Here is a 19,196-nt window from a genome sequence, read left to right on the forward strand (position 1 = left end):
CTGCTGTCTGTCTATAACATGCAGATTCTGCTGTCTGTCTATAACATGCAGATTCTACTGTCTGTCTATAACATTCATATTCTGCTGTCTGTCTATAACATGCATATTCTGCTGTCTGTCTATAACATGCAGATTCTGCTGTCTGTCTATAACATGCAGATTCTGCTGTCTGTCTATAACATTCATATTCTGCTGTCTGTCTATAACATGCATATTCTGCTGTCTATCTATAACATGCAGATTCTGCTGTCTGTCTATAACATGCAGATTCTGCTGTCTGTCTATAACATGCATATTCTGCTTTCTGTCTATAACATGCAGATTCTGCTGTCTGTCTATAACATTCAGATTCTGCTGTCTGTCTATAACATGCATATTCTGCTGTCTGTCTATAGCATGCAGATTCTGCTGTCTGTCTATAGCATGCAGATTCTGCTGTCTGTCTATAACATGCAGATTCTGCTGTCTGTCTATAACATTCAGATTCTGCTGTCTGTCTATAACATTCAGATTCTGCTGTCTGTCTATAGCATGCAGATTCTGCTGTCTGTCTATAACATGCAGATTCTGCTGTCTGTCTATAGCATGCAGATTCTGCTGTCTGTCTATACTATGCAGATTCTGCTGTCTGTCTATAACATGCAGATTCTGCTGTCTGTCTATAACATGCAGATTCTGCTGTCTGTCTATACTATGCAGAATCTGCTGTCTGTCTATAACATTCAGATTCTGCTGTCTGTCTATAGCATGCAGATTCTGCTGTCTGTCTATAACATGCAGATTCTGCTGTCTGTCTATAACATGCATATTCTGCTGTCTGTCTATAACATGCAGATTCTGCTGTCTGTCTATAACATGCAAATTCTGCTGTCTGTCAAAAACATTCAGATTCTACTGTCTGTCTATAACATGCATATTCTGCTGCCTGTCTATAGCATGCAGATTCTGCTGTCTGTCTATAGCATGCAGATTCTGCTGTCTGTCTATAACATGCAGATTCTGCTGTCTGTCTATAACATTCAGATTCTGCTGTCTGTCTATAACATTCAGATTCTGCTGTCTGTCTATAACATGCAGATTCTGCTATCTGTCTATAACATGCAGATTCTGCTGTCTGTCTTTAGCATGCAGATTCTGCTGTCTGTCTATACTATGCAGATTTTGCTGTCTGTCTATAACATGCAGATTCTGCTGTCTGTCTATAACATGCAGATTCTGCTGTCTGTCTATACTATGCAGATTCTGCTGTCTGTCTATAACATTCAGATTCTACTGTCTGTCTATAACATGCAGATTCTGCTGTCTGTCTATAACATTCAGATTCTGCTGTCTGTCTATAACATGCAGATTCTGCTGCCTGTCTATAACATTCAGATTCTGCTGTCTGTCTATAACATGCAGATTCTGCTGTCTGTCTATAACATGCAGATTCTGCTGCCTGTCTATAACATTCAGATTCTGCTGTCTGTCTATAGCATGCAGATTCTGCTGTCTGTCAAAAACATGCAGATTCTGCTGTCTGTCTATAACATGTAGATTCTGCTGTCTGTCTATACTATGCAGATTCTGCTGTCTGTCTATAACATTCAGATTCTGCTGTCTGTCTATAACATGCAGATTCTGCTGTCTGTCTATAACATTCAGATTCTGCTGTCTGTCTATAACATGCATATTCTGCTGTCTATCTATAACATGCAGATTCTGCTGTCTGTCTATAACATGCAGATTCTGCTGTCTGTCTATAACATGCAGATTCTGCTGTCTGTCTATAACATTCATATTCTGCTGTCTGTCTATAACATGCATATTCTGCTGTCTGTCTATAACATGCATATTCTGCTGTCTGTCTATAACATGCATATTCTGCTGTCTGTCTATAACATGCAGATTCTGCTGTCTGTCTATAACATGCAGATTCTACTGTCTGTCTATAACATTCATATTCTGCTGTCTGTCTATAACATGCATATTCTGCTGTCTGTCTATAACATGCAGATTCTGCTGTCTGTCTATAACATGCAGATTCTGCTGTCTGTCTATAACATGCAGATTCTGCTGTCTGTCTATAACATTCATATTCTGCTGTCTGTCTATAACATGCATATTCTGCTGTCTATCTATAACATGCAGATTCTGCTGTCTGTCTATAACATGCAGATTCTGCTGTCTGTCTATAACATGCATATTCTGCTGTCTGTCTATAACATGCAAATTCTGCTGTCTGTCTATAACATTCAGATTCTGCTGTCTGTCTATAACATGCATATTCTGCTGTCTGTCTATAGCATGCAGATTCTGCTGTCTGTCTATAGCATGCAGATTCTGCTGTCTGTCTATAACATGCAGATTCTGCTGTCTGTCTATAACATTCAGATTCTGCTGTCTGTCTATAACATGCAGATTCTGCTGTCTGTCTATAACATGCAGATTTGGCTGTCTGTCTATAGCATGCAGATTCTGCTGTCTGTCTATAACATTCAGATTCTGCTGTCTGTCTATAACATGCAGATTCTGCTGTCTGTCTATAACATGCAGATTTGGCTGTCTGTCTATAACATGCAGATTCTGCTGCCTGTCTATAACATGCAGATTCTGCTGTCTGTCTATACTATGCAGATTCTGCTGTCTGTCTATAACATTCAGATTCTGCTGTCTGTCTATAGCATGCAGATTCTGCTGTCTGTCTATAACATGCAGATTCTGCTGTCTGTCTATAGCATGCAGATTCTGCAGTCTGTCTATAACATTCAGATTCTGCTGTCTGTCAAAAACATGCAGATTCTGCTGTCTGTCTATAACATTCAGATTCTGCTGTCTGTCTATAACATGCAGATTCTGCTGTCTGTCTATAACATGTGGATTCTGCTGTCTGTCTATAGCATGCAGATTCTGTTGTCTGTCAAAAACATGCAGATTCTGCTGTCTGTCTATAACATGCAGATTCTGCTGTCTGTCTATAGCATGCAGATCTTGTGGTCTGTCTATAGCATGCAGATTCTGCTGTCTCTCTATACAATGCAGATTCTGCGGTCTGTCTATAGCATGCAGATTCTGCGATCTGTCTATAGCATGCAGATCTTGTGGTCTGTCTATAGCATGCAGATTCTGCTGTCTCTCTATACAATGCAGATTCTGCGGTCTGTCTATAGCATGCAGATTCTGCGGTCTGTCTATAGCAGTCACTCTTACCGATACTGTCATGGACAGATGCATTTGCCACAGCTAAATTGTTATCAGTGAGGTCAAGTAGTTTTCCCCTCTGGCTGGTTCTGTCATCACCAGCCTGGTCAGTATTGGTACTGCCAAGGCATTCTTGATGATGGACCTTGAAGTCCTTCACCCAAGGTACAGTCTGTGGCACATAATGACTTTGGCAAGACCCATTTTGGTGCTGGGAGAGAAGATTGCAACATATGGCTGCCAGTGATCACATAGGAGCTCGGTGTTGGACAGGAAGCAAGAACTAGGCAGCAGCATTCTCCTACCTTAAGGCTCTCAACAGGATTGGTGACATTGAACTTGTCCATGGTGTTCACAATGATGGCAGGAGTGGTGAGAAAGAAGAGGAGAATGAAGAGAAGGATATTGAGAAGTGTGCAGCGGATCCACCAAGTGCTACCCTGCACCGACAGGTTCTCCCTAACACAGTAAGAAAAAAACACATTTAAGAATTAGTACAACATGTCCAACAACAGCAACTTGCATTAATATCGTTCTGCTCACATAGTAAGCTTCAGGGGAGTTATCAAACCCAGACTGCGGAGGGCAGAGCACTAATTGTGTAGTGATTCAAATCTGGGCTGTTCAACAAAGCAGAATTAGGTGAGTGCAGATGGGTGAGAGGGTCATGGGACTGGAGGAGATAGGGATGGGGAAGCCGATGGAGGGATTTGAAAACATGGATGAGAATTTTAAAATCAAGATATGAACTGACTGGGAGCCAGTGTAGGCTAGCGAACACAAGAGTGATGGATGAACAGGACTTGGTCGGAACTACAGCACAGGCAGCTGAGGTTTGAGTGGCTCAGTTTAATGACTTTCCCTTCAGAAATGGGGATGTTCACTGATTACTGTACAATGTTCAACAATCACCGTTCACTACTTCTCAGACACTGAAGCTGTCTGTGTCCATATGGAGCAAGACCTGGACAACCTGCAACACGGGCAGACAAGTGGCAGGTAACATTTTCATCGTACAAGTGACAGGCAGTGACCATCTCCAGACTCCCCTTTCCACCATCTACAAGGCACAAGTCAGGAGTGGAATGGAATACTCTCCACTTGCCTGGATGAGTGCAGCTCCAACAACACTCAAGAAGCTCGACACCATCCAGGACAAAGCAGTCCCGCTTGATTGGCACCCCATCCACCACGTAAACTGTCACTCCCTCCACCACCGACAAAGTGGCAGTCGTGTGTACCATCTTCAAGATGCACTGCAGAAACTCACCAAATCCCCTTATCCAGCAGAGGGCAGTAGAGCGGAGCTGCTGATTGGCTGTTGCAAGGGAAATTTGCATAGCTCCATTGTGGTCACCCTAACTTGAAGGTGTACCTGAGCTAGAGACCCGAGCTGTTCGAGTGAAGACAAGCATCCAGCAGAGGGCAGTAGAGCGGAGCTGCTGATTGGCTGTTGGAAGGGAAATTTGCATACCTCCATTGTGGTCACCCTAACTTGAAGGTGTACCTGAGCTAGAGACCCTAGCTGTTCGAGTGAAGTCAAGCAGAGGGCAGTAGAGCAGAGCTGCTAATTGACTGCTGCAAGAGAAATTTGCATACCTCCATTGTGGTCACCCTAACTTGAAGGTGGTTTGTGGCGGAGCTGTTGTCAAGTGACATTTAAACCCGAAACACTTCTTCAGTGTTTCCCTCCCTACCCCCTCCTCTAACCCCAAAAAAAACAACCGCTGTAAAGATCAAGAGGAAGGCTCGAGGTCAGGTAGAAGTAGAAAGAAGTTGAACCGTGACGTCACAGCCTGCAGGTAAGATTTTGGCTGGTGACTGGTAAGTAGTTTTTCTTTTATTTTCCCTCAGGTGTTATCGTGCAGGGCGCAGAGGTTGCTGAGTGAGTGCTTGCTGAGAAGGGGAGTGAATAACAGGTAAGCTCTTTCTTTCTTTTTTCTTTAATCTAGAGGGGAAGGCAGTGCAATGTTCCTCCTGCAGAATGTTTGATGTGAGGGACGCCGACAGTGTCCCTGCTGATTTCATCTGTGGGAAGTGCACCCATCTCCAGCTCCTCAGAAACCACGTTAGGGAACTGGAGCTGGAGCTGGATGAACTTCGGATCATTCGGGAGGCAGAGGTGGTCGTAGATAGAAGCTTCAGGGATGTAGTTACTCCGAAGAATAAAGATAGATGGGTGATGGTGAGAGGGGCTGGGAGGAAGCAGTCAGTACAGGGATCCCCTGTGGTCGTTCCCCTTAGTAACAAGTACACCGCTTTGGATACTGTTGGGCGGGACAACTTACCAGGGGTAAGCCATGGGGTGCAGGTCTCTGGCACAGAGTCTGTCCCTGTTGCTCAGAAGGGAAGGGGGGAGAGGAGTAGAGCATTAGTCATTGAAGACTCCATAGTTAGGGAGATAGATAGGAGATTCTGTGGGAACGAGAGAGACTCGCGGTTGGTGTGTTGCCTCCCAGGTGCCAGGGTGCGTGATGTCTCGGATCGTGTTTTCGGGATCCTTAAGGGGGAGGGGGAGCAGCCCCAAGTCGTGGTCCACATAGGTACCAACGACATAGGTAGGAAAAGGGATAGGGATGTAAGGCAGGAATTCAGGGAGCTAGGGTGGAAACTTAGATCTAGGACAAACAGAGTTATTATCTCTGGGTTGTTACCCGTGCCACGTGATAGCGAGACGAGGAATAGGGAAAGAGAGGAGTTGAACGCGTGGCTACAGGGATGGTGCAGGAGGGGGGGTTTCAGATTTCTGGATAATTGGGGCTCATTCTGGGGTCGGTGGGACCTTTACAAACGGGATGGTCTACACCTGGACCAGAGGGGTACCGATATCCTGGGGGGGAAATTTGCTAATGCTCTTCTGGAGGGTTTAAACTGGTTCTGCAGGGGCTTGGGAACCTGAATTGTAGCTCCAGTATACAGGAGGTTGAGAGTAGTGAGGCCATGAGTAAGGTTTCAAAGTTGCAGGAGTGTACCGGCAGGCAGGAAGGTGGTTTAAAGTGTGTCTTCTTCAATGCCAGGAGCATCCGGAATAAGGTGGGTGAACTTGCGGCATGGGTTGGTACCTGGGACTTCGATGTTGTGGCCATTTCGGAGACATGGATAGAGCAGGGACAGAAATGGTTGTTCCAGGTGCTGGGGTTTAGATATTTCAGGAAGCTCAGGGAAGGTGGTAAGAGAGGGGGAGGGGTGGCATTGTTAGTCAAGGACAGTATTACGGTGGCAGAAAGGACGTTTGATGAGGACTCGTCGGTTGAGGTAGTATGGGCTTAGGTTAGAAACAGGAAAGGAGGTCACCCTGTTCGGGGTTTTCTATAGGCCTCCGAAAAGTTCCAGAGATGTAGAGGAAAGGATTGCAAAGATGATTCTGGATAGGAGCGAAAGTAACAGGGTAGTTGTTATGGGGGACTTTAACTTTTCAAATATTGACTGGAAACGCTATAGTTCGAGTACTTTAGATGGGTCCGTTTTTGTCCAATGTGTGCAGGAGGGTTTCCTGACACAGTATGTAGATAGGCCAACGAGAGGCGAGGCCATATTGGATTTAGTACTGCGTAATGAACCAGGACAGGTGTTAGATTTGGAGGTAGGTGAGCACTTTGGTGATAGTGACCACAATTCGATTACGTTTACTTTAGTGATGGAAAGGGATAGGTATATACAGCAGGGCAAGAGTTATATCTGGGGGAAAGGCAATTATGATGCGATGAGGCAAGACTTAGGGTGCATCGGATGGAGAGGAAAACTGCAGGGGATGGGCACAATGGAAATGTGGAGCTTGTTCAAGGAACAGCTACTTGATAAGTATGTACCTGTCAGGCAGGGAGGAAGTGGTCAAGCAAGGGAACCGTGGTTTACTAAGGCAGTCGAAACACTTGTCAAGAGGAAGAAGGAGACTTATGTAAAGATGAGACATGAAGGTTCAGTAAGGGTGCTCGAGAGTTACAAGTTAGCTAGGAAGGACCTAAAGAGAGAGCTAAGAAGAGCCAGGAGGGGACATGAGAAGTCTTTGGCAGGTAGGATCAAAGATAAGCCTAAAGCTTGCTATAGATATGTCAGGAATAAAAGAATGACTAGGGTAAGAGTAGGGCCAGTCAAGGACAGTAGTGGGAAGTTGTGCTTGGAGTCCGAGGAGATAGGAGAGGTGCTAAATGAATATTTTTCGTCAGTATTCACACAGGAAAAACACAATGTTGTCGAGGAGAATACTGAGATTCAGGCTACTAGACTAGAAGGGCTTGAGGTTCATAAGGAAGAGGTGTTAACAATTCTGGAAAGTGTGAAAATAGATAAGTCCCCTGGGCCGGATGGGATTTATCCTAGGATTCTCTGGGAAGCTAGGGAGGAGATTGCTGAGCCTTTGGCTTTGATCTTTAAGTCATCTTTGTCAACAGGAATAGTGCCAGAAGACTGGAGGATAGCAAATGTTGTCCCCTTGTTCAAGAAGGGGAGTAGAGACAACCCCGGTAACTATAGGCCAGTGAGCCTTACTTCTGTTGTGGGCAAAATCTTGGAAGGGTTTATAAGAGATAGGGTGTATAATTATCTGGAAAGGAATAATTTGATTAGAGATAGTCAACACGGTTTCGTGAAGGGTAGGTCGTGCCTCACAAACCTTATTGAGTTCTTTGAGAAGGTGACCAAACAGGTGGATGAGGGTAAAGCAGTTGATGTGGTGTAGATAGATTTCAGTAAAGCGTTTGATCACTGATGTTGGGAGCAAGGAGGGGTGAGTAAATCTGCAGATGACACTAAAGTTGGTGGAGTTGTGGACAGTGCGGAAGGATGTTACAAGTTACAGAGGGACATAGATAAGCTGCAGCGCTGGGCTGAGAGGTGGCAAATGGAGTTTAATGCAGAAAAGTGTGAGGTGATTCATTTTGGAAGGAATAATAGGAAGACTGAGAACTGGGCTAATGGTAAGATTCTTGGCAGTGTGGATGAGCAGAGAGATCTCGGTGTCCATGTACATAGATCCCTGAAAGTTGCCACCCAGGTGGAGAGGGTTGTTAAGAAGGCGTACGGTGTGTTAGCTTTTATTGGTAGAGGGATTGAGTTTCGGAGCCATGAGGTCATGTTGCAGCTGTCCAAAACTCTGGTGCGGCCGCATTTGGAGTATTGCGTGCAATTCTGGTCGCCACATTATAGGAAGGATGTGGAAGCATTGGAAAGGGTGCAGAGGAGATTTACCAGAATGTTGCCTGGTATGGAGGGAAGATCTTATGAGGAAAGGCTGAGGGACTTGAGGCTGTTTTCGTTAGAGAGAAGAAGGTTAAGAGGTGACTTAATTGAGGCATACAAGATGATCAGAGGATTGGATAGGGTGGACAGTGAGAGCCTTTTTCCTCGGATGGTGATGTCTAGCACGAGGGGACATAGCTTTAAATTGAGGGGAGATGGATATAGGACAGATGTCAGGGGTAGGTTCTTTACACAGAGAGTAGTAAGGGCGTGGAATGCCCTGCCTGCAACAGTAGTGGACTCGCCAACACTAAGGGCATTCAAATGGTCATTGGATAGACATATGGACGATAAGGGAATAGTGTTGATGGGCTTTAGAGTGGTTACACAGGTCGGCGCAACATCGAGGGCCGAAGGGCCTGTACTGCGCTGTAATGTTCTATGTTCTATGTTCTAGACCACACTTTCCAAATTTGCGACCGCCACCATCTTGAAGGACAAGGGCAGCAGAAACATGGAACACCATCACCTGGAAGTTCCCCACCAAGTCCCTCACTATTCTTACATGGAAATATGTCTCTGTTCTTTCATTGTCACTGGATCAAAATCCTGGCACTCCCTCCCAAAAGCACTGTGGGTGTCCCTATATCTCAGGGACTGAGCGCAGCGAGAGAGGCAAGACTTCATTAAAGAGTGGAGAGAGAGGCGGGACTTCATTAAAGAGCGGAGAGAGAGGCGGGACTTCATTAAAGAGCGGAGAGAGAGAGGCGGGACTTCAATAAAGAGCGGAAAGAGAGAGGCAAAACTTCATTAAAGAGCGGAGAGAGAGGCGAGACTTCATTAAAGAGCGGAGAGAGAAAGAGGCAGGACTTCAATAAAGAGCGGAAAGAGGTGCGACTTCAATAAAGAGCGGAGAGAGAGGCAAGGCTTCAATAAAGAGCGGAGAGAGAGGCGAGACTTCAATAAAGAGCGGAGAGAGAGGCAAGACTTCATTAAAGAGCGGAGAGAGAGGCGAGACTTCATTAAAGAGTGGAGAGAGAGAGAGAGGCAAGACTTCATTAAAGAGCAGAGAGAGAGAGAGAGAGGTGAGAGTTCATTAAAGAGCGGAGAGAGAGAGAGGTTAGAGTTAATTAAAGAGTGGAGAGAGAGAGAGGCAAGACTTCATTAAAGAGCAGAGAGAGAGAGAGAGGTGAGAGTTCATTAAAGAGCGGAGAGAGAGAGAGGTGAGAGTTCATTAAAGAGCGGAGAGAGAGAGAGGCGAGACTTCATTAAAGAGCGGAGAGAGAGAGAGGCGAGACTTCATTAAAGAGCGGAGAGGGAGAGAGGTGAGACTTCATTAAAGAGCGGAGAGAGTGGCGAGACTTCATTAAAGAGCAGAGAGAGAGAGAGGCAGACTTCATTAAAGAGCAGTGAGAGAGGCGGGACTTCAATAAAGAGCGGAGAGAGAGGCAAGACTTCATTAAAGAGCGGAGAGAGAGTGGCGAGACTTCATTAAAGAGCGGAGAGAGGCGAGACTTCATTAAAGAGCGGAGAGAGAGAGGCGAGACTTCATTAAAGAGCGGAGAGAGAGGCGGGACTTCAATAAAGAGCGGAGAGAGGCGGGACTTCAACAAAGAGCGGAGAGAGAGGCGAGACTTCATTAAAGAGCGGAGAGAGAGAGGCGAGACTTCATTAAAGAGCGGAGAGAGAGGCGGGACTTCAATAAAGAGCGGAGAGAGAGGCGAGACTTCATTAAAGAGCGGAGAGAGAGAGGCAAGACTTCATTAAAGAGCGGAGAGAGAGAGAGGTGAGAGTTCATTAAAGAGCGGAGAGAGAGAGGCGAGACTTCATTAAAGAGCGGAGAGAGAGAGGCGGGACTTCAACAAAGAGCGGAGAGAGAGAGGCGAGACTTCATTAAAGAGCGGAGAGAGAGGCGGGACTTCAATAAAGAGCGGAGAGAGAGAGGCGAGACTTCATTAAAGAGCGGAGAGAGAGAGGCAAGACTTCATTAAAGAGCGGAGAGAGAGAGAGAGGTGAGAGTTCATTAAAGAGCGGAGAGAGAGAGGCAAGACTTCAATGAAGAGCGGAGAGAGAGAGGCGAGACTTCATTAAAGAGCGGAGAGAGAGAGGCAAGACTTCATTAAAGAGCGCGGAGAGAGAGAGGGCGAGACGTCATTAAAGAGCGGAGAGAGAGAGGCGAGACTTCATTAAAGAGCGGAGAGAGAGAGAGGCGAGACTTCATTAAAGAGAGAAGAGAGAGAGGCGAGACTTCATTAAAGAGCGGAGAGAGAGAGAGGCGAGACTTCATTAAAGAGAGGAGAGAGAGGTGGGACTTCAATAAAGAGCGGAGAGAGAGGCGAGACTTCATTAAAGAGCGGAGAGAGAGAGAGGTGAGAGTTCATTAAAGAGCGGAGAGAGAGAGGGGCGAGACTTCATTAAAGAGCGGAGAGAGAGAGGCGAGACTTCATTAAAGAGCGGAGAGGGAGAGGCGAGACTTCATTAAAGAGCGGAGAGAGAGAGAGAGGCGAGACTTCATTAAAGAGCGGAGAGAGAGAGAGGTGAGAGTTCATTAAAGAGCGGAGATAGAGGTGGGACTTCAATAAAGAGCGGAGAGAGAGAGGCAAGACTTCATTTAAGAGCGGAGAGAGAGAGGCGAGACTTCAATAAAGAGCGGAGAGAGAGAGAGGCGAGACTTCAATAAAGAGCTGAGAGAGAGAGAGGCAAGACTTCAATAAAGAGCAGAGAGAGAGAGGCGAGACTGCATTAAAGAGCGGAGAGAGAGAGGCGGGACTTCAATAAAGAGCGGAGAGAGAGAGGCGAGACTGCATTAAAGAGCGGAGAGAGAGAGGCGGGACTTCAATAAAGAGCGGAGAGGCGAGACTTCATTAAAGAGCGGAGAGAGAGAGGCGGGACTTCAATAAAGAGCGGAGAGATAGGGCGAGACTTCAATAAAGAGCGGAGAGAGAGCGGCGAGACTTCATTAAAGAGAGGAGAGAGAGAGGCAAGACTTCAATAAAGAGCGGAGAGAGAGAGGCGAGACTTCATTAAAGAGTGGAGAGAGAGAGAGAGAGAGGCGAGACTTCAATAAAGAGTGGAGAGAGAGGCGAGACTTCATTAAAGAGCGGAGAGAGAAGAGTGGAGAGCGAGGCGAGACTTCAATAAAGAGCGGAGAGAGAGGCGAGACTTCATTAAAGACTGGAGAGAGAGGTGGGACTTCAATAAAGAGCGGAGAGAGAGAGGCAAGACTTCATTAAAGTGCGGAGAGAGAGAGGCGAGACTTCAATAAAGAGCGGAGAGAGAGGCGAGACTTCAATAAAGAGCGGTGAGAGAGGCGGGATTTCAATAAAGAGTGGAGAGAGAGGCGGGACTTCAATAAAGAGCGGAGAGAGAGAGGCAAGACTTCATTAAAGTGCGGAGAGAGAGAGGCGAGACTTCAATAAAGAGCGGAGAGAGAGGCGAGACTTCAATAAAGAGCGGTGAGAGAGGCGGGATTTCAATAAAGAGTGGAGAGAGAGGCGGGACTTCAATAAAGAGCGGTGAGAGAGGCGGGACTTCAATAAAGAGCGGTGAGAGAGGTGGGATTTCAATAAAGAGCGGAGAGAGAGACGAGACTTCATTAAAAAGTACCTTGAAGCACTTCTCCCCCCAGTCTATTGATCCTCGCAGAGGTGCTGCTGCTCCCTCGTGAATCCCGCCCCCGCCGGTTGCCGAATTCTCCTGCACTGGATATTCGACGGGGGCGGGCATCACGCCCCTGGCTAAGGCACTGGAGGGGACCTGTGGGGCAGCAGCAATTGTGAGAATGGCGGAGGGGAAGGATCGTCGCCAGTGGGAGAGGCCCTGATGGAGCACTTGATGGCCTTCATCATCAAAGACAAATTTGAATCACGCCTCTCCGGTCGGTGAGCCCCCGCCGGCGAGAATCAAATCACCTCTCTTGCCGGCGGGACCAGGCGGCGCGGGCGGGCTCTGGGGTCCTGGGGGGCGCGGGGCGATCTGGCCCCAGGGTGGCCTGGCCGGCCACCGATCGGCGGGCGGGCCTGTGCCGTTGGGGCACTCTTTTCCCTCCGCCTCGGCCACAGCCTTCACCATGGCCGATGCGGAAGAGACACCCCCACCTGCGCATGCGCGGGGATGACGTCAGCAGCCGCTGGCTGGCGTGGCGCCAAAGGCCTTTCCCGCCGGCCGGTGGCGCGCCAACCACTCCGGCGCGGGCCTCAAGTTGAGGGCTTGGCCCCTAAAGGTGTGGAGAAATCCGCACCTTTGCGGCGGCCCGACGCCGCAGTGGTTGCCGCCACTCCATCCCGCCGGGACCCCCCGCCCCGCCGGGACCCCCCGCCCTGCCGGGAACCCCCGCCCCGCCGGGAACCCCCGCCCCGCCGGGGAGGGGAGAATCCCGGCCCAGGTCTTTAATTGTTTTTTGCCGGGTCTGGTCGCCAGTAGGCATGTCAATATTGGGGAGGACCTTCCGTACCATAATTCTGTCGGAGCTACCCCGCTAACAGGTATAAAGTGCCCAAACCAATGCCTTCGAGATAGAGCTGCCTTGTGTGTGACCACTCACTCCATGGCCGCCACTGGAAGTCACAACTTTACATTTTCCCACATTATACTCCATTTGCCAACTTTTTGCCCACTTATGATTATCTCTTTGCAAACGGTTTGTAACCCTCTCGCAACTTGCCTTTCCACCTATTTTTGCGTTGTCTGTAAATTTGGCTACAGTACATTTCGTCCCAAGTCATTAATATATATTGTCAATAGTTGCAGATCCAGCACTGATCCCTGTAAAACCCACTGGTTACAGGTTACCAACCTGAAAAAGATCCTCTTATCCCCATTCGCTGTTTCATGACCATTAACCAATTCTCTACCCGTGCCAATATACTACTGCCAATACCGTGGGCTCTTATTTTCCGACTGAACCTTTTGCGAGGTTCTAGATTCCCGAACGAGGGAAAATATCTTCCCTGCGTCTGGTCTATTCAGCCCTGTTGGAATTTCATACACTTGAATCAGATCTCCTCTCGTCCTTTGAAACTCAAGAGAATACAGACTCCGTAATCTCTCTTCATAGGACAGTCACGCCAACCCTGGTACAGGTGGTGAGAAACACCCTGCTAAACACGCCAGAAACGGGATTGTTTCTCTCCCGTTAAATCACGCCCAACACTTGTTCCTTCATCTAAGTTTTTAATAAAGACACTGAAACACTCAGGCCAGTATAAATTCCTGGTGGACACGACTAGTCACATCCCATCAACAAGAGTCATATTTATTATTTCAATGTTCTGCTCCTGCTTCTTAACCCATTTCCCATCAATACCAATGATTTTCTTCCAATTTCATTCATTTTTATTTTTGCTAGCAGGCACCACCTTAAACATTCACCCTCTCCACCATCGACGCACAGTGCAGCCGTGTGTGTCATTTACAAGATGCACTGCAGAAACTCACATAGGCTCCTTTGACTCGCAAACTCTAGCATCTGGAAGGGCAGGGCAGCAGATGCATCGGAACATCACCACTTGGAGGTCCCCTCACAAGTTACACACCACCTTGATGGAACTACGTCACCGTTCCTTAACTGTTTCTGGATCCAAGTCCTGGAGCTCCCTTCCTAACAGCACTGTGGATGTACTAGCATCACAAGGACAGCTGCCTTCGATGTGGTTCATCAATAAATGGCCACCTTATCAAAGGCACCTACACCCCGAGAATTAACAAAAACCTCTGATGGTAGGCACGAGGTCCGGAGACGAGGCACCTACAATGTAAAATCTATTTTTTTTTCTTTTTTTAAAACTAATTTAGAGTACCTGTGGTAGTATGTATTGGGGGTCATGTGGGACTGGAAGCCCTAATGTCATTGGCTGACAGATCCCGGGTCCTGGTTGGCCGTTGACCTCAAGCTCCGCCCTGAAGGCGGAGTATAAGAAGCCGGAGTCTTCCCCCGCAGGCCAGTTTACTATCGAGCTGCGGGGGAACAGACACGCTTAATAAAACCTCATCGACTTCACTCTATTCGTCTCATGGAGTCTTTGTGCGCTACAATTTATTAAGCGTGCCTAAAAAGGACTATATAGCTCAGGATCATTCCGGAATGCCTGAGGATCAGCCCCCACACAGTGAACGCGGCAGCAGCCTTCAAACACTGGCAGACTTGCTTCGAGGCCTACCTCAGAACGACCACAGGCCGGGTCACAGAAGACCAAAAACTGCAGGTCCTGCACTCGAGGGTGAGCACGGAGATTTTCTCCCTCATCGAAGACTCGGACGATTTCCAGACGGCGTTCGCAGCACTGAGAAGTCTCTACGTTCGCCCAGTTAACCAAATCTACGCTCACTACCAGCTCGCGACGAGACGGCAAGCTCCCGGAGAATCGATGGACGAGTTCTACACCGCGCTGCTGATTTTGGGACGAGCCTGCAGCTGCCCGTCGGTGAACGCAAACGAACACACGGACATGTTAATGCGCGATGCTTTTGTGGCAGGTATGCAATCCTCCCAAATCCGCCAAAGACTTCTAGAAATAGAGTCGCTAGGACTCTCAGAGGCACGGGCCTTAGCAGTCTCCCTAGACGTGGCCGCGCGTAATACCCGCGCCTACGGCCCCGACCGCGCGGCAACCCATTGGGCCCCGTACGTACCCGTCGCGGCAAACCCCCGACCCCCCCCCCCCCCCGGACACCCCACAGGCTTGCGCGGTCCAAACGCCGAGTCGCACCGGGGGCACCCGCTGTTATTTCTGCGGCCAGGCGAAACACCCCCGACAGCGCTGCCCGGCCCGCGCAGCTATCTGCAAAAGCTGCGGGAAAAAGGGCCATTTCGCGGTTGTGTGCCGGTCCCGCGAGGTCACCGCCGTCCCGGGAGCACAGGGAGCCCTGCAAGCAGTTTACGCGCCCCAACCCCCCAGCACGCCATGTACGACCCGCAGGCGCAGCCGCTCTGGGTCCCGACCACCGCGGTCCCGGGAGAACTGGGAGCCCTGCACGCCGCCTACGCTCCCCAACCCCCCTCCCCGCAGCCCATGTATGACAGCCGGCGCTACCACTTTGGGTCCCGGCCAACACTCTCCACGGAGAGGAGGGGGTTTTCCGCATCCCTAACGCCACCCTAACCCCCACCCCGCGCCCCACGCCTGACCCGCCGGCGCCACCTACTTGGGCCCCGACCACCGCTGTCCCCGGCGAGGGAGCTCCGCACGGTCCCAGCACTCGCGGCCCCACGCCTGACCCGCTGGCGCCGCCGACATGGGCCCCGACCACCGCTGTCCCCGGTGAGGGAGCTCCGCGCGGTCCTAGCGCTCGCGGTCCTAGCGCTCCCCAGCCCCCCCAGCACACCATGTGCGACCCGCAGACGCCGCCATTTTGGGTCCCGGCCACCACGAGGGGAGGAGGGGCGCTGCCATCTTGGACCGCCCCAGACCTGTACGGCGCATGGGGGCGGCCATTTTGTCCACCCCCGCCGCCATCATGTGACCCCCCAGCCACGTGCGATGTATGGGGGCGGCCATTTTGTTCATCCCCGCCGCCATCTTGGACGGCAACAACGGACCCCACTCCACTACTACAACCACGGCTCGCTTCGATTACGCTCGATCAAGCCCGGCCCCGGACAGTCCAGACGACGACGACAACGGTACTAATAAACGGCCACGAGACGCCATGCCTAGTCGACTCCGGGAGCACGGAAAGCTTTATACACCCCGACATGTAAGACGCTGTTCCTTGACCACCTATCCCAGCGCACAAAAGATTTGCCTAGCTGCAGGATCCCACTCCGTACAGATCCGGGGATTCTGCATAGTTACCCTAACGGTGCAGGGGAGGGAGTTCAAAAACTACAAACTAAACGTCCTTCCCCAACTCTGTGCCCCCACCTTGCTGGGATTAGATTTCCAATGCAATCTACAGAGCCTTACGTTCAAATTCGGCGGCCCCATACCCCCACTCACTATCTGCGGCCTCGCAACCCTCAAGGTGCAACCCCCATCCTTGTTTGCGAACCTCACCCCGGATTGCAAACCCGTCGCCACTAGGAGCAGACTGTACAGCGCCCAGGACCGGACCTTCATTCGGTCCGAATTCCAGCGGCTACTAAAGGAGGGCATAATCCAGGCCAGTAATAGTCCCTGGAGAGCGCAGGTGGTAGTAGGGAAGACAGGGGAGAAACAAAGGATGGTCATTGACTATAGCCAGACCATCAACAGGTACACACAACTAGACGCATACCCTCTCCCCCGCATATCCGACATGGTCAATCGGATTGCCCAATATAAAGTCTTCTCCACCGTGGACCTCAAGTCCGCCTACCATCAGCTCCCCATCCGCCCAAGTGACCGCAAGTACACAGCCTTCGAGGCAGACGGGCGATTATACCATTTCCTACGGGTCCCTTTTGGCGTCACAAACGGGGTCTCGGTCTTCCAACGGGAGATGGACCAAATGGTTGATCAACATGGGTTGCGGGCCACGTTCCCGTATCTCGACAATGTAACCATCTACGGCCATGATCAGCAGGACCACGACGCCAACCTCCAGAAATTCCTCCAGACCGCCAAAGCCTTGAACCTCACATACAACGAGGACAAGTGCATTTTTAGCACCGACCGGCTAGCCATTCTGGGCTACATAGTACGCAATGGGATAATAGGCCCCGACCCCGAACGTATGCGCGCACTCATGGAATTTCCCCTCCCACACTGCCCAAAAGCCCTGAAACGCTGCTTGGGGTTCTTTTCGTACTACGCCCAGTGGGTCCCCCAGTACGCAGACAAGGCCCGCCCCCTAATACAGACCACGACCTTCCCTCTGTCGACAGAGACTTGCCAGGCCTTCAGCCGCATCAAAGCGGATATCGCAAAGGCCACGATGCGCGCCATCGACGAGTCCCTCCCCTTCCAGGTCGAGAGCGACGCCTCCGACGTAGCTCTAGCGGCCACCCTTAACCAAGCGGGCAGACCCGTGGCCTTTTTCTCCCGGACCCTCCACGCCTCAGAAATCCGCCACTCTTCAGTAGAAAAGGAAGCCCAAGCCATAGTGGAAGCTGTGCGACATTGGAGGCATTACCTGGCCGGCAGGAGATTCACTCTCCTCACTGACCAACGGTCGGTAGCCTTCATGTTCGATAGTGCACAGCGGGGCAAAATCAAAAACGACAAAATCTTAAGGTGGAGGATCGAGCTCTCCACCTTCAACTATGAGATTTTGTATCGTCCCGGAAAGCTGAACGAGCCGTCCGATGCCCTATCCCGCGGCACATGTGCCAACGCACAAATTAACCGCCTCCAAACCCTCCACGAGGACCTCTGCCACCCGGGGGTCACTCGGTTTTACCACTTCATCAAGTCCCGCAATCTCCCATACTCTTTAGAGGAGGTCCGTACAGTCACAAGGGACTGCCACATCTGCGCGGAATGCAAGCCGCATTTTTTCAGGCCAGATGGAGCGCACCTGATTAAGGCTTCCCGCCCCTTTGAACGCCTCAGTCTCGATTTCAAAGGGCCCCTCCCCTCCACCGACCGCAACGCATATTTTCTTAATGTAGTGGACGAATACTCCCGCTTCCCTTTTGCCATTCCCTGCTCTGACATGACCGCGGCCACAGTCATTAAAGCCCTGAACAGCATCTTCACACTGTTCGGTTACCCCGCATACGTCCACAGCGACAGGGGGTCCTCTTTCATGAGTGACGAGCTGCGCCAGTTCCTGCTCAGCAAGGGCATAGCCTCAAGCAGGACGACCAGCTACAACCCCCGGGGGAACGGGCAAGTAGAAAGGGAGAACGGCACTGTCTGGAAGGCCGTCCTACTGGCCCTACGGTCCAGGGACCTCCCAGTTTCAAGGTGGCAGGAGGTCCTCCCAGACGCTCTCCATTCCATCCGGTCGTTATTATGTACGAGCACTAATCAAACGCCTCATGAGCGTCTCCTTGTCTTCCCTAGGAGGTCCTCCTCTGGAACGTCGCTTCCGACCTGGCTGGCGGCCCCAGGACCCATCCTGCTCCGAAAGCATGTGCGGGCACATAAGGCGGACCCGTTGGTCGAAAGGGTTCACCTCCTCCACGCGAACCCCCAGTACGCCTACGTGGAGTACCCCGACGGCCGACAGGACACGGTCTCCCTGCGGGATCTAGCGCCCGCCGGCAACACGCACACCCCCCCAACACCATCAACCCAACCGCCCCCCTTCCTGCCACCGCCGCACCCCGCGACCACCCCTTCCCAGGAGGATCGGTTCCCCTCCCCTCAGGCCCGACCAAGAATCAAGCCCGAGCTGAAACCGTACGGCTCCTGGAGGCGACAACACTAGTACAAGCACCACCACCACCGCCGGGGCCGAGGCGATCGACACGGACGACCAGACCGCCCGACCGACTCGTGGCGTCGATGTAAAACAAATATGGACTGTTCACAAGAACATTTTGCTTTTCTTCCTATACCCTCTGTAAATAGTTGCAACAGGACAAAATTGTCCAATACTGTATTACCATGTGAATGTTTTGTCCTCCCAGGACCAGCCCTGTAAACCCTTACCACCATACGAAGCATCACCCCGCCTGGTTCATTTTTGACAAGGGGTGAATGTGGTAGTATGTATTGGGGGTCATGTGGGACTGGAAGCCCTAATGTCATTGGCTGACAGATCCCGGGTCCTGGTTGGCCGTTGACCTCAAGCTCCGCCCTGAAGGCGGAGTATAAGAAGCCGGAGTCTTCCCCCGCAGGCCATTCTACTATCGAGCTGTGGGGGAACAGACACGCTTAATAAAGCCTCATCGACTTCACTCTATTCGTCTCATGGAGTCTTTGTGCGCTACAGTACCCAATTATTTTTTCCAATTAACGGGCAATTAACAG

The 19,196-nt window shown here is 50.3% G+C and overlaps 1 protein-coding gene across 3 annotated transcripts in view; it reads right to left on the reverse strand.

Annotated features, from left to right (window-relative positions):
* The window catches only part of tmem63c (transmembrane protein 63C), a 536,405-nt gene that overhangs the window by 124,770 nt on the left and 392,439 nt on the right, over positions 1-19,196 (reverse strand). For all 3 annotated transcript variants that reach the window (XM_072494521.1, XM_072494522.1, XM_072494517.1), the window contains one exon: positions 3,486-3,639. In XM_072494521.1, the coding sequence (XP_072350622.1) occupies positions 3,486-3,639 (154 nt within the window). The remainder of the gene's footprint in view (positions 1-3,485; positions 3,640-19,196) is intronic.

The sequence above is a fragment of the Scyliorhinus torazame genome, chromosome 2, assembly GCF_047496885.1.
Source record: "Scyliorhinus torazame isolate Kashiwa2021f chromosome 2, sScyTor2.1, whole genome shotgun sequence".
Classification (NCBI taxonomy): domain Eukaryota; kingdom Metazoa; phylum Chordata; class Chondrichthyes; order Carcharhiniformes; family Scyliorhinidae; genus Scyliorhinus; species Scyliorhinus torazame.